Source organism: Nothoprocta perdicaria, unplaced genomic scaffold, assembly GCF_003342845.1.
Source record: "Nothoprocta perdicaria isolate Ctin4 unplaced genomic scaffold, notPer1 scaffold_8, whole genome shotgun sequence".
NCBI classification, from domain to species: domain Eukaryota; kingdom Metazoa; phylum Chordata; class Aves; order Tinamiformes; family Tinamidae; genus Nothoprocta; species Nothoprocta perdicaria.
The window spans coordinates 8,873,002-8,888,636 of record NW_020456087.1 but is presented as its reverse complement, the minus strand read 5'-3'; the positions used below and the strand labels follow the sequence as shown (position 1 = coordinate 8,888,636).

The 15,635-nt window shown below is 48.1% G+C and overlaps 1 protein-coding gene across 1 annotated transcript in view; it reads left to right on the top strand.

The window, feature by feature from the left end:
• LTBP2 (latent transforming growth factor beta binding protein 2) overlaps nucleotides 1-15,635 on the top strand; it is a 79,830-nt gene that overhangs the window by 24,719 nt on the left and 39,476 nt on the right. The window contains exon 4 of the mRNA XM_026051795.1: nucleotides 14,716-14,888. Within this exon, the coding sequence (XP_025907580.1) occupies nucleotides 14,716-14,888 (173 nt within the window). The remainder of the gene's footprint in view (nucleotides 1-14,715; nucleotides 14,889-15,635) is intronic.

Here is a 15,635-nt window from a genome sequence, read left to right as displayed (position 1 = left end):
TAAGGAGGATTATGATTTATTAATACCCAAATAGCTACTAAAAATAAAATGTGACTTTGGTTGAGAATTCTTTCTGCATAAGTGCATTCCCACTGCACGTGCCATGAATGGTTTCCTACTTTACATAGGATGGAACCAGATCAGGAGGTCCAGAGCACATGATTTTGAATTCCTRCAGTAAACTCTGGTGCCAGCCTCGACTTCTGCCACTTCAGCGTGTTTGTACTCATTGCTTGAATGGCACATTTTCCTACTGCAGATAAGCCCTAAAGATGTAGCTTTCCTGGGTACTTCTCTTTGGCAATGCAGTTTTCACAAGGTGGCCAAGCATTTATATTCCTTGATCCAGAGCCAGATTTGAGCAGATATCTGAAACCTTGTTAAAAATTTGAAACAAAAAAAAGCCAGTGCCAGTCCACGTGGAATTATGTGAAAAAGCAATTTGACTTATGGCAATGAGGTCTCCMTAAGTTCCAGCTCTCAGTCCCTCTCCTGTTTTGACACAGTTGAAAGCCCCTGAGAAGCTGGCTGGGAAAAACTAAAGGAAAAACTTTAACTACCCAAGAGGAGAATAAATGTCATTTTTCTTACATAAAAATACTTCTATTTTTAAATTACATGATATACCTTCCCTAGCCTGGCACTAGATACGGCTGCTCTACTTTCTGCTGTTTTAAAGCTGTCAGCACCATTCTGTTTTATGTGTTTTATGTATTTACGTTCTAGGGGGTTGCATACACTTCAGAGCAGCAAGAGGATAGCTGGCTTTTCAAGCTCCTTTTGAACTCCAAATATGGTCCTCGTACTSGGCCTTTTTTTCTGGGCCTGTTTTTTTTCTGCGCCTCCTTGGGAGTCCTTCCTATAGCTTAAATCAGCCTCCAAACTTTGGAGGAAAATGTTCAAATGCACTCTTCCTTTTAACTAAAATAAAAATGATGCTACTGTCAGCTCAGTCTGAGACTGGATGCTGTGCATGAGGTTGGGGGCAGCACGAAGCCATCTCCGCTGCACTCTGCCTCATGCTTTTCTCCCAGTGCCCCAGCACAGGTCCCACATGGGCAACAGTCTCTTCACGGGGGTCCTTGCTCTGGCACAGGTCCCCTGCGAGCCCCTCAAAGGCACCTCCTGTGCTCCTATCCATGCCTGTACCTTTATCTCCTCTTACATTTCTCGTGCCTGCTCTTCCTCTGTTTTTCAGATGTCCTCACATTTTTCCCTTTGTGTGTTCCCATGTGTGCCCTCACATCCCCTGCTGCCCCGGGCAAACTGCCCTGCCTTAAATACGTGAGCAGGGATGCCATGTGCCTCTGCAGCTGGCAGGTTTGGTAGCAGGGCTGGGACTGTGTGTCCCTTAGGGAATGGGCTGGAATGGGTTGAGGGCTGTTCTAGGGAGCCGGTTGGAAGTGGCCAGGGGGTGTACTAGGAGCTGATTGGAGCCAACTGGAACCGGCCAGGGGCTGTACTAGGGAGCCGGCTGGAACCAGTTGGAACCGGTTGGGGGCTGCGTGTCAGTTAGGAGCCGGTTGGAACTGGCCGTGACCAGCGCAGGGCAGCTCCCAACCTTCCCCACTACCCTGCTGCCTATGCCCAGTACAAGCCTGTTTTACATAGTATACATACATCATTCGGGACATTTATGACAATACAATTTATACAGCAGTTCTGCAAAGAAAGATGTTAAAAGAGCTCAATGGCCACGCAATCCAACACTGGAGAGTTTTGCCCTGACGCTTGAATTATGATTGTCCTCCAGCTTGTTTTCAGCTCCCTTGTGCATGTAGATTAGTGCTGTGGTTTCTCATACCTGATTGTGTGCTGTTTGGATTAGTCCAGTACTTAATCAAAATCAAAGTGGCTCTGTTTGGTTTTGAGAGCTTCCATACATTGCCAAGCATTGGCAGGACACAAGGTCTGAAGTGAAGTTGATTTGGTGCAAGGTGTGGTTGAAATGGAGATGGAGAAGTCTCCTTATGAAAGGTGCCTTTTGCCAGAAATGTTCTGGCAAGCACTGCCGTAAGGGTCTGGTACCGTGGAGGGTTGGCACTGAGCTCCATGCACCAGCCCACTTGTGTCTCTAAGTGCAGGCTTTTGTGCAGAGTCCCTTCAAAGTCACGCAGAAACTGAGCACACAGTCAGAAAATAAGATATTCAAGCTGGAAACGTATCTGTTAGAGCTGAGGGAAGAAAAGCCTTCATGGGAGGAAGATATCTGGGAAGAAGGAGAGGCAGAGGTTTGCAGAACAGCAAATGGGGCAGAGGAGAGTAATGCAGCGTGGCTGTATATGAAAAGCCAGTGGTGCTTAGACCTTTGGAGACAAAAGGCTTGAGTTGCAAGTTTTCCTTTTCCTGTGTGCCCTGGGGTCTTGCACTGAGTCAAGGTACCTTTTATTGCCAGAAGAGATCTTGACAAATTGGAAGGAATTCTGGGAACTACGAAACGCTGGGCAGGGAAGGAGGGAGCTGAGAGGAATGGTTAACAGACCYACATGTGCAAGGCTGAGCTGAACGCTGGCTTTGGAATGTGGGGAGCATACTCGGAGCYTGAGGATATCGTGAGGGAGCAGACAGTATGTATTAGATTGCTTATAGCCTTGGCAGTATGGCCATGTTAATTTTTCAGCTACAAGGCTTTCTACAACAGCAAATTGCCAAACTTTTCCATGGATGTAATGACAGGTTGATAGCAACACTGGACCTCAGCCTTCTCTGTCACTGCTGGGCATGCACAGCTGAGTAATTGGGGCCCAGGCWTTGCCATGCAGACACTGTCTTTCTGCTCCTGATCCTTTCATGCTGGCAACACAAAACCTGTTACTGATGAACGTCAGTTGGGATGCTGAAGGCCACATAGCAGAGGGGTGAAAGAGATTGATGGGGGAAGAACTATTCTGCTGGAAACATTTATGCTGCCATCAGGTATCAGGTAACAGGCATATATGCCCAGATATGTTCTTCATCCCCCATCTGGGCTCTAATCTTTGGGCTATTGAGCAGCTGGAGGGGTGGACCCAATACTGRTAACAATAAAACCATTGGGTGCTTGCTCTCTGATCACTGGCAGTTCTGAGACCTTGAGAGTGGGCAGCAATGTGTAATTCCCCATTCTCATTCCTCTCATGGCTTGTCTACTGTACATGAGGGTATCCTGTGTGTGGCAGATGATGGAGAGACATGAGGCAGCCTGATTAAATCAAACTAACAGATCAAAGGTTAGGGAGGATGCTGCAAAGCTGAATACAAACTATCATTTTAAATTGAAGTATAACCCAAATCCACAGTTTTCCTAAGATGAGTACGTGACTTCCCATCACCTCCTGCCATATGTAGGAGGAGCTCCTGCTTTTCCAGATGAGAGGGATACATATAGTTCCTTTCCACCCCACTGCTCCTGTGCCCTTTGTGTGTGTGAGTGCAGGCAAGCTCTTCACTCTTGCTTTATACTTGTGGCTAGAGAGGCTTTGCCTGCCCTCTCTGTGTTGTGTGTAAATTGGGGGGACGTTGTTGCTGACTTCTCTTACTTCCAAGGGTGTGTGGGTGTAAGGATGAATAGGCTAATCTGTTTTTTTCAGGACTTTGATGTTGGAAGCCTGGTGGAGTGGGGTGACTGCTGCTAGTCAACAGGATGAAAAATGAGACTCAAAGTCCTTGTTTTCTCTCTGCTACACAGAGGAAATGTGTGCCCTCCCCAGAACCCACTGGGAGCCTTCCTTCTGCCTAACGCCTCTGCAGGAGGTTTCACTGCACTGGGACCAGCTCCTTGGCTCCCAGTAGTTGTGTCTTGTGTAGACAGAGCGGCCTCTGGGACGGGCCACGTGCTGACGGAATATAGCCTGTGTGGGCAGGCTGCTATATTGTGTGTCCTGCGTGTCTGCCCTAACAGCTGTTCCTTCCTCTGCCATGCAGGGACCTCGCTCTTCCCTGCACTGGAGGGGCAAAGGAGAAGGGGAATGAAGGCAGAGCCGTAGCACAGCCRTCATCTCYGTGATGACTGAACTTTCTGTGGGATGTTCAGCTCAGGCCTAGTGAAYTGGTTGACTACATGGAACAACACAGCTCTCCCGCTGCTTCAGCATGTTCCCATGAACTTTAAGACCAGGTTTTGGTCTAGTCTGCAGCCAGTTTTGTAATGCGGTGAAATCTGTGGCCATGGGATTATGTTTGTACTAACCAGGTGCTTCTAGTGGAGTCCTTAGCATGGTGGCAGCTGTTAGGACATTTATGGATGGATCTCTTCTCATCAGTTCATAAGAGAGGCAGTGTGACTCGGTCAGGCAGTGGTGTCATATCAATTTATGATGCTGCTGCACAACTTTGGAGAGTGGAAGGAGAACCAACTGGAGTAGCTTTCATGCTTTTTCAGCCCATGGGCGTGGGTGGCAGCCCTTGTGAAGAGGAGGGCTGTGCAGGAGCACATCTCAACTGCCACACAACAGAGTTCAGGCCGTACTGGACTGTGCTCCCAGAGAAGTCATAGTTCACTTTGCCTCCCTCTCCCACTTGATCCCTGTTTTAGTCTATGGAACACGCAAGTTTTGGCCCAGATGTGGCAAACGTAATTGAGTAGCCTGGCCTGGTTCCTCTGCTGGCTCCATACGAAGCTGAGAGCAATTGCAGGCTGTGTTTTGATTTTTCTGGGATTCACTGGCCTGCGCTTCAGTTACAGAGACAGGCAGATTTCAAACAGCCCTCCATCAGTCTTGRTATTTTGAAATCGCAGGTTGGGACATTTAATGGATCAGTGCTAATAGATCCAAGCAGGAGCATGGATTGATCTTCTGTTGTGAGAGCTTGGTGCCRTGCCCTTGTGCTGAGTATATTTCTGCACTACCTTTGGGGCAGGCGGGTGGTGGTCTGCTTGGAGAGCTGTATTTCTTCCGGGGCATCAGTGGCTCACTCCCTAATACACCGAATGAGAGCAAAGAAGAGTACTAACAGAGTGGAACAAGTGGCAAGAGAAGGGCATTTAATGTTAGTAGAGAGCTGTGCAGARAAGTGTGAACAGACACTTTGGCCAGGGAGCAAACTAGACACTGCTTAGAGTGAACCTGTTAGCTGTGTGTCTGCGTGCTTGTAGAAATTCATTTATGTGGCGTCTGGCAGCTCCTGAGCAGTTAAAAATAGAACCCACAGTCCGACACCTTCTCCCTCTATTTTTCTCAGTGTGCAGAAGCARTGGGATTAGTTTCTAGCATTTTTATTTAATTGCTTTTTGCAGTCATGTGCAAGCATGTGAATGCAAGCATGCTTGCAGAGAAACTTCTGTGGCAGAATTCAGTAAGAAAGAAGGGCAGATGGCAGCTAGCCCTCCAAATGCATTTCACTGTTGGTGCTGTGAGGTCCATGCTCAATTTTGTCTCTTGTAATGCCAAATTCCACAGAATAGGTTTTGCTTCAGAAGGGACTGTCTTCTGCACCTATTATCTCTTTAAAGTGCTTTCTTTCTCCTTGTTATTTCCAAGAAGGTGTTGATTTTGGGCAGGTGTGGACAGAGCTGGGCAGTAAAGGGGCAGATGTATGAAAAGGGTACTGGCTCTGGCTTTGCAGGCTAGACTGATAGAGGGATCAGCATGGAGGAGCACAAGAGAGACGTGATTCAAAGCTTGGCAGTGGTGTTCTGGGTGTAGACTTAGTAATGAAGAGGAACGAATGACTGAAAGGAGAAAAATAGAACAGTAGCCCAGGAAAAGAAACTGCTGCACTCAATGACAGATTGACAGTGTACTCAAGTGGCCCTAAGCATATGCACTGCTTTGGAGAACTGAAGGAGAGAAGATACCATGTTAGTGGAGAAGGAAATGAACTTGGTGGTGTAGGGCAGATGTATGATGCCTTTATTTTCCCATGGACTTGCACATTTGCTGCTGTGGTTTCTAGTGAGAGATCCATGAACAGCTGATACCCAGTAGAGAAATCCAGGCCAGCTGCAGGCAGATGGCAGGTGGAGCATGAAGCTGGACTTCCTGCTGCAGGGTGACACAGGCGAGACCCTTGAGCTGGGGCAGTGTGGGCTCTGTGATGCTCAGCCGATTGCGATGGTGCCTGATGGCAGCGGAGCTGGGATSCTGGCACTGCTGTGGCTTTTGGCAGATACCAGCAGCAGTAGATGCGAGAACAAGGTAGGAAGTTTGACACCCACTCCTGCCTCTAGTAACCCTGTTTTGGCAGTGCTTGTTGTGTCTAAGSTGTTCTCAGTGACATGTCTGCCTACAGGAGCCCTCAAAGACTGGCAGGGGCTTCAGATGGGGAGAGGAGATAGATGCCTTCCCTCCTGCTTGCTTGATGAGCTGACTGTCCATGAGTAGTGACAGTGGGACTATGGGGTGGCTGTGTGACCATGCGCATGTGAGCTTTGACAGTGGGATGCTGTGAACATYTAGGCAGCTTGATGGTGTGACTGAGATCCACTGAGGTAATCAATAGGCTGGTCACTGGCCTGGATATGGCTGTGACAATCTAGGTGTCACCATCTGGCATACCGTTGGCTGGGAAGATCTCCTGCCACGTTGAGGCTGGTGGCAGTGGCAGTGCCTGTCTTTCTGGGACAGAGGCTCTTCACTTGCTCTCCCTCCATCCTCCCAGAAGAGCAGAGGTCTTTGCACTTTGGTGTGTCTCTAACTTGTACAAAGGATACCAGACCTGAAGGTAGCTGCAGGAGGAAGACTTTGAAGCCTGAAGTGGGCACATTTCAGAGTGTTCTTGCTGCTCATGGGGATAATAAACTGAGCCAGGATTTATGGGCATAATGTGGGTGGGCTTGAAGTCAGGTGCCTTGTATGGTGTGTTTCCTCCCTCCTCCCTGAGGCTTAACAGAGCTGTCTTCTCTGTCAACATGTTTGTGAGCTAACTGATGATAAACTTTAGTGCTCTGGAAGCAATGCCTCTGTGCTCCAGGGCTCGGACACTGAGCCATGAATCCCGTCTGCCTGCTTAAGAACCTGTTTAGAGTCCAAGAAGAGGAAGTTTCTGGTCTGTGGTCAATTTACTGCTCTCCCAGCCTGGCTGCTTCTCTCTCCCTGTAGACACAGACACTGGTGGTGAGGCTGCCCATTCTTCTGCGATGCTTTAGTGGAAAATCCGCAACTGCAGAGCATTACAAAGGGGGAAGTGAATCACTGATTTTGGTCCCCGTGGCCCCAAGCGGGGAGGGCGTCCAGCCAAAGGGACAGGCGGACGGACAAGACAGATACGGAGGATATTGTTCGGTGCTTAAAAACAGGGGGGAACCCGCCTGTTGTTCTGGCAGGTTATCAGGAGCTGAGCATGACTCAGCCCCTGTCCTGGCTGAGAGCACTTGTCTTGCAGCAGCTTGCCCAGACTATGGGCTAAGAAGCTGCGGTGGAATTACCAGTACTGCAGGGGTTCCTGCCTGTGGGGCTCCTTGCCTTGCAGCTGTTTGGGGGGGTACATTGCCTCTCTGGGGGAGCTCTGAAGCCAGTGGTCCCTGCTGCATCAGCCAGGCCAAGAAGGCAGCCCTGCTCTTCCCTGCTCCATGGCATCATTTCCCAAACAAGAAGCAGCAGCCACSCAGGGAAGAGCTGGCCAGGTGGCTGTAGGCAACAGTTGTTTCCTAAGGATGAGGTAGCAGGCCGGTTGTAGTTGGACAGATGGAGCTCGTTGCACTGAGGGCCAGAGGTGAGGGTTTCTGTGCTCTTGGGTGACAGGTCCTTCTTTGAGGGCCTCTTAAATTTTCAATTGGGTTTCAGGCAGTCCCATCCCACTGTCCAATATTGCCCTCTTGGGAAATGCTCACCGGCTCCTCAGCAATCTGTGGTCTCTGTGAACTCACTGATGCTCACTAGGGTACAGATCTGTTTCCAGCTGAAAGGGTGACTCTTCAGTCCTTATCTGGCCAGCACTTGCACTGCCTGCCATTAGCACCTCCTTCCTGCTGACCAGGCTGTCTAGGATTTATTTTCTCTGCAGTTCCTCAGACAACCCACCTTCCTGTAGTTGGCYAAACTCTGGTTAGCTGCTAGAGAGGGTGAGGCAGCCTGGATAAAAAGAAACAGAATACTCCTGTGGCACTTGGCTCTGTGTGTCCTTTATACAAGATGCAAAAAGCACCGTTTCCCAGCTTGCTAATAATCTGGCCAAAATCAACAGTTTTGGATGAAGAGTAGCTCATAGAAGCTAAATCCAGGAAATACTGAGGTGTTGCTGGTGGGGAGAGGGAAGTGCTTTGAAGAGTTTGCCACCTTTCCCTCGAGCTCCAAAGAGAATAGCTGCCCCTAGGTTATTATGAGAAACCACAGCTGTATATCCACCTAGATTCCTCTTGCCCAGGAAAAGTAGTCTGAGTTTTGAGAAATGCTTTCTATCTTCAGCGAGTTAGAAAGACAGTATTGTTTCCTGAATCCTTGGTAATTTAAACTTGGTTATTGTGTTTCTTTGTACCGCGCCTTGAAATTACTGCCTTTTTAGAAAGCTGCAGTTGATTCAGAAAGCAGCAGCCTTCCAGATTGACAGTGTGTTTACCAGCAGCCTCCTGGCTCAGCCTTGTGCTTTCARTGAGGTGACCGATGCCGCCTTCTTCCTCAGGGCAGGGAACAGCCATCTCAGAGGTTTATCTGGGGTTGGTCAGGAGAGCCCCTGTATCCAGGGATTAAAACATTTCTGCCCTTTCCCTATCTGTCTGCACAGTGTAGCTGGTAACAAATTCTATCCAACAAAAAAACACTTGCACAGACATTATTTTCTTCCTGAGGAAAGAAAAAAGACAAAAGAAAGATGCMTCTGATATGTGCATAGTTCCCTTTCTGAATGTCCTGCAGGTGTCATATGGATTGTATAGGGATGAATATAGCTCGAGGATGTAAGGAAACAGGTCTCCCTTGCTTCTGGCTTATGGCATCTGTCTTAGGGGAYTTAAGGGGGCTGTAGTCCCTGACCCACACCTTAGAAATGGGCAGCTAAACTGCTTGCTGAGTAGTTTTGAACGGCTGCAGATATGGATAAGCCTGTCGGCACAGCTGCCTGCTGCCTTGCATCTCTTTTATTTTTGATTAGCAGTTAATCAACTCTGTGCCAGTGACTGAGGTTTCTCAGTCAGTAACATTTCAGCCTTTATCCTGGGAGATCTCAGCAGAAATACAGACATCATTGTCTTYGAACAAGAATACACCACTTGCCCTGTCCCTCCATTACCATGTTCCTCTCAGGAGCTGTGTTGATGTTAGCCGGACACCACAGAAATGGGTGCCCCAGACCACCACAGGACAAGGGGTGTCCTAGCAGTCTGCATGCTGTTTCTGTCCCACAGGCTGTGCCTGACATGGAGAAAGCTGTCAGCAGCTCTGACAGATGAAGAGCAGGGAAACCAGCTGCTTGGCGGGCGGGCGCCTGTAAAGGAGGAGACCACTGCCTCTCTGCAGAGGCCTCGTGCTGCAAAGATCTGTGCTGGCCGCCTGCCTGCCTGCAAGTGTGTAAGTGAGTAACTCCGCACTGAGAGAGGCTCTAAGACTGAATGAATGTGAAGCCCTGGGGTTTTAACTATCCCAGAACATATAGTCCTTGAGGTCGCAATCCCCTGAGCCTGAGTGCTGCTTCTCTGAGCAGGTGCAGGCATAGAGAGCAGGAGCACAAGCTTCCCATTCGGCTGGGAGCCCCTACCATGATCTGGAACTGCCTCTTCTGTTTTACATCTTCACTCCTCCTCCTAGGACAACCACACAAGGGAGAAAACTTGCAGCAGAGTAGATCCCTGGGAACTAGAGCGAGACTGCAAACGCTGGGCACATATTAAGAGCTACCAAATGGTTAGAGCATGTTCATGCTTCCTGGCCAAGAGCACACTGACACGGTGAGCTCAGGCCCGTTCCCCAGGACTCTACAAGCAAGCAAGTTCCCATTTGGCCAGTGCACGCTGTGTCTGGAGCTTTGTAAGTGAAAAGTTCTATTTTGTATTCCAGGACCTTCAGCAAAGCTGCATAGTGTGACTTAAGGATGGGTTAGAACTGACAAGCGGAGATGGAAGGACACCCCTTGTCATTGATTTCAGTGGCTTGGATTGGGAGGATGTTACTCAACTCAGTGTACAAACCCCAGAGCTCATCTTCCTAGAATAAGACCAAATAAACAAATTAATTCAAAGCAAATCTGCCTCCTCCCCACATATTGAAGTGTTTTGCCAACAGGATCCCAGTGGGATTTTTTTTCCTCCACTATTGCCAGGGACGGAGCAGTGTTCCTCCTCCATTTTCCCGTTGTGAGGTTGGCACTGCCCTCTGCAGTGAGCACACACACTATCCACTTTTCCTCCTAACTATGCCAATGATTTATTTTTAAACCCATGTTCATGTGCTCTTGTTTTCTCAAAAAAAKCTAATGATCCCAGGAGTCGCAGGAGCTGTCCGTAAAGCCAAGGAGGTGGAATTACTTTATACAGGCAATGCATAGAGCCTAGCCAAGCCCAGCTGATTGAATGTAGCATCCTCTCTTCCTTGAGGATAGAGCTGGTGGGAGTATTTTGAAGCACAAGAGCTGCTGATATTTCTCTGTCTTTAAGCAGTTGGTCTCCCTTGTCTAGTGACCCTTCAAAACCCAGRGCTGAAGTTGCTCTGCATGGATCTTGGAAGGAAGTATTACCAACGAACCTTGTGCTCTTTTCCTGGTCCCTTCATACCTGAATGACCTTTAGCAGTGTTCCTCTCTGAGCAGGTTATCAACCTTCCAGCTGCAAAGTCGGCTGTCTGCCCCGCAGTGCGGGTGATGCGAGCTGCTCTTCTGAGGATGTGTTTGCTCCCAGCAGCTCCGCTCCCTCGGCTGCAGGCTCGCCTAYGGACAGAACCGACTGGCTTCTGAGTGTCTAGAGCAGGGGCCTCTGTCTGTGGAATAAATGTGTTTGTACCTAGGCTCCTACAGCACAGGGTCAGAAATGATCAGCAGAACAACAGATAATCTAAAATGACCTCTGGGATAGCACAGATTATTAATCTTCACTTAGTTATATTTGTACTGCTCTGATGGTGTCTCATCTCTCAGCCAGACACTTTCTTTTCCTGAACTGACAGTCTCAGAAGTTGGGGAATCCACTGCATCGGGTATCTTCTCTTCCAGTAGGAAAACAGCTGTATTGATAAAAGTGTGTATGATTTCTAATGATTTCTAATATACGGAATCATTTGGCTTCAGTGAGCAGATGTCATCTTACGTCTTGCCTTTGCTAGATCACAAAGCTCTTTCCCCAACCTGGTATTTTGTTCCTGTGTAGATACCTGTGCCCTGTAATCAGATCACCTCTTCATCTTTTTTTTTTTTTTTTTTTTTTTTTTTTTACTAAATTAAAGAGATTGAACACTTATATCTCTCACAGAAAAGCATTTTCAACCTGCCATTAAATTATTTTTGTCATTTCTTTCTGTATTCTTTCCATTTTTTTCAACATCCCTTAGAAAATGGCACACAGTATACATCAGAATTAGATGTGCTATTTTTGTTTATATGCGGTCTGCTGTAGAGAGATAAAAAATGCTTCCCTTTTCCTGGAGAGTGTTTCACGACTCTGATGTGGGGTTATTGCATTGACAGTTCATATTTAATTGCTTGTCATTAGCCCCGAAATCTTTTCAGAATTGCTGGTTTCCAGGATGCTCTGCCTCAGTCTGCAGCTGCTGCCTGCATTCTTTCTTCCTAAAAGTGTAATTTTGCATTTGGCTACATTAAAATCCCATATTGCTTGGATGGGTTTGCCCTACAAAGTGATCCAAAGTGCTCTGTGTACAATTGCTTGTTCTCATCACAATACACCACATTGCAAATTCTTGTGTCAGCAGCACACGTTATCAATGTCGATCATATGTTTATTTCGAAACAAAAATATTTTTTTCCAGATGAAATTGTTGACTCGTGCCAGGCCTCGTCGTGCCAGGCCTCATGCTGATCCTCTGGAACCCATATAATGCACTCCTCGGGGACAACTGCTTCTTGTGTGCTGTCATATAGCCAGTTTGTTATTCATTTCACATGTGCCTGATTGACATTGTACTGCCATGTTTATTTTTTTATCAGATTGTTATGGGCTCCAAGGCGTATGTAATTCTGTCAAATGATGCAAATGGGTTCATTTGACAAGAACAGTTCTCACAGACCTTGTTGGCTTTGCCTCATCTATATCTGCCTCTCCTTTAGGGCCCAATTYATTGACCAATGCATCAACTGTTCTGTTATTTTGTTCAAGGCTGATTTCTGGATCACTGACAGACAGTTACCTTGTATATCAAGCTTGACTTGTTTGAATACCACCGCTGAATTAACTCCCTTTCCATCTCCACCTACCATTCCAGATCTTACCATTATTCCAAGACATCAAGCCAGGAATGTCAGTGAGCCAGAGCTGCTGTCAGCCAATTCTTATTGGACCATCCAGTCCTACTGATTTTGGAAATCTCTGTTCTCAGTAGAYACTGTAACACCTCCTTTGTGCTGGCTGATAGTAAAATGGTAAAAGACATAAAATGGGATGGATCTCTCTGGACACTTCTGTGGCCTCAGCCATTGGGTCAGAGGTAGAGGTGTTGGCATGGACAGCGTAAGCAGAGGACTGGTTGATGTTTACGTTCAATTGCAATGAAATACTAGGCTGGGACTTTCAAAGAAACTCAAGAGGTGAATAGGCAGCTAAGCTGCTTTGGACCTTTGTGCACGAAAACCTTGCTCCTTGCAGGTAGTATAGGCAAGAATGAGGGAGACGTTTCCTGATAAGAGCTGAACACCTTGAGAGGTTGAATGTTGCCAGCCAGCAAAAGGAAGTGGGTGCAATAGGGCAGAATGTGCGGGTGTGTGGGTTTAATGCAAAGACCTCTGTGTAGGGATCTACATGCTCTTAACACAGACTGTAAGAAGTGTGATCTTGTGAGATGCCTTATACATGTTTAGTCCCTGGAAAACACCCCAGGCCAGGAATGTAATTTCTGCAGAAAGTTGTAACTGCACTTGCAGGAGTGAGATCTTAGTCATTTTCTCTTCTTGTGACTCTTCTGGGCCATGTGTAATTTATTTGCTTGGCCTGGCTTCTCTTCTGGCTGCCTCTTTTTTTTTCAGTGCTCTGTTAGGGCTGGACGTATAGGCCCAGAGGAAGTTCCCACTATGAGAACTTTCTTCATCACAATTCTTCCTGATATGGACACAGTCCTTCCTAGTCCTGGAGTCACAGTAGTCATTCCTGGAGGCACAGAGTTTTCTTAGTGATAGGAGAGAATGATTTTAATATCATGATTCACTTCTGAGGGCACCCAGCAGGGCTGAGTACACTAGACCAGCCTGCTCCCCGCAGCAGCCTGGAGTTGAGCCAACTCTGCCACACTCATCAATGCTGCCCATCTTACAAGACAAACAAATCATGCAAGTTCATGGTTTTCTGACTAGCTCAGAGGCAGCTCTGACCTTGACATCATTGTTTATCAGCTTTTCTAATGCTTGTCACTGAGACGTTTGGTTTACAGCCAACTCAAACTACAAGTTACTGAATTGTAACCGTGTGCTTGAACTACCTGTTTTCAACACCAAAAACCTAGTAGTTTAAAAGTGATAAATGGGCTCCAGAGTAATAGGCCTGGACTGCTCCATTCAGAGCAAACTGTCCTGATGATGCCTGAAGMTCATTTTGAGGCAAGCAGACATCTTACCTGATGCACCTTTGCTAGAAAGCAGGAGAGTGCTGCATTGCGTTTCCTGGTGCACAAACTGGAACTGAGGCAACTCTCAGGGCTTTAGGGCAATGAGAGGATTGCACTCATGTTGTAGAGGAGGCTGATCAGTGTGTGCTCCTTTCCGTGCTCCCTGCCTCCACAAGGCAGGCACGTGCATGTGCACAGATGTGGGAGAGAGACCAGGAGTCACTGTCTCCTTTGAGTGTTCCCAGGCTGCCTGGCTTCAAAGGAAGGGGAAGAGATAAGCACCATCATTAATAGAGGCATTTAGGGCTTTTGTGTGAATGTGTTAGACAGGAAAGTGAGCAGCTCTTGAGCAGGATGGCACTATTGGCAGAGGTCCTGCATGGCAGGCAGGATGTCCCTGTGTTGCAGCAGCCTGATGTGACCATAAAGAGAGGGTGTTTTTAGTGAGCCCTGTATCCCGCCAGGCTGCAGCACGCTGTGGTCTCAGTTGTGTGCCAGAACAGACAACAGCCTCTGCTGTGCTGCTGCAGTCACCTCATCACATGGGACTGTGATGAGCTGACTGYAGAGAGCTGGCATGTCTGGCACGGCGTGTGCCCGATGCCAAAGGCTCTGCAGGGAGAGAGGGAAGCTGGTGTCCGCTCTGCTGCTCAGGCTGGGCTGGTGCTTTTGCTGGGATTTTACCAAGGGGAGAAAAGTTTAGCCAGTGCATTATTATGGAGAAGTCCTTTTGGTGACAAGTCCGTCAGCTTTGCACCGTCTTGGGAAGCTGATGAGCTGATGCTATCTTGAAGAGGGCAGAGAGCGAGGCAAGGCAGGCCTTCTGGGAGACTGATGGGAGAAGGAGGAAGAGAGAGAGGGTCACAGCCCTGCAGTAAGGAGCTGTCCTGAAAGCAGCCTGATTGTGATACCTGAAAATGGGTGAAGAGTTGGACCTTGTTCATGCAGGCAAAGCTTGGCATCAAGATGGTGGACCAGGTAGCCTGCAACTGAAGGTTGTCACAGTGCCTCCCATTAGACAGGCACTGTGATCAACACAGTTACTAGTGAGTAGTGAGAAATATTGATTCCTTATTGATTCCTTTTTTTTTCTCTTCCACAGCACTCAGAGCAGAATTGGCTCTCCTGTCTCCCCCCAGCACACGGGGCCTTCACGAACTGTCCGGCGGTACCCAGACAGCAAYGGTCACCTTGTGTCTAATGCACTCCCTGGAGGAAATGGCTATGAGCAGAGCAGCTCTGGAGCACAGGCAGTTTCCCAGGAGCACGCAAGGGGTAAGGCCTCCAAGGCTGTCTGTCTTTTGGGGGCTTCATGTTGGGTTCTCCTAGGGAAGGGCACTGATGTGAGTGGGGATGTCACAGTTGCTTGCCGTAGCAAGCAAACTCCTAAAAGGCAGTGGTCACTTCTGTAGCCCCTTGGAGGTGGAGAGGAAAGAGGAAAGCCCAGCTCCCAAGGGGAGAAGGCAGCACCACAGAGAAGAATTAAGGACTGAGGAAAGGACAGTAATCATGATCTTGCTGAGATGGCTTACTGCAGCCTGCTGTGAACTGCAGAGTCAGGGCAACAAAGGGCATCTGGACTTCCAGAGAGTGAAACTGGGCAGGGAGGAAAGGGAAGGTCAATGTACACATTGCTGAGTTTGAGGAAGAAGGAGACCCCACTAAAGGAGGGGACAGCAGGAGAGCAAAATGCTGATGCCAGGAAAGAGAAGGCATGAGCCCCATGTGAGGCATGAGCCTCCCAGAGGTGTACAACGTCACCTCAGCACATTGCTCTCATTGGGAATTTCCTCAGTCTGTAGAAATGGTATCTCTCAACATCTCGATCTTTTTCAAATGCCCCTGAGTCAACTTGTGTAACAAGCATCTAGTTTTTCCCCTTGACTGCCCCCTTTGTGCCTTCTGACATGAGCAGGGATCAAGCCAGGGTGCTGGAACACGTGGTTTCTGAGACAGAGTCTCAGTAGCTCCCCAGCAAGGACAGATGAAAACTCTCTTCTGCAGCTTGGCTGTCCCTGAGGC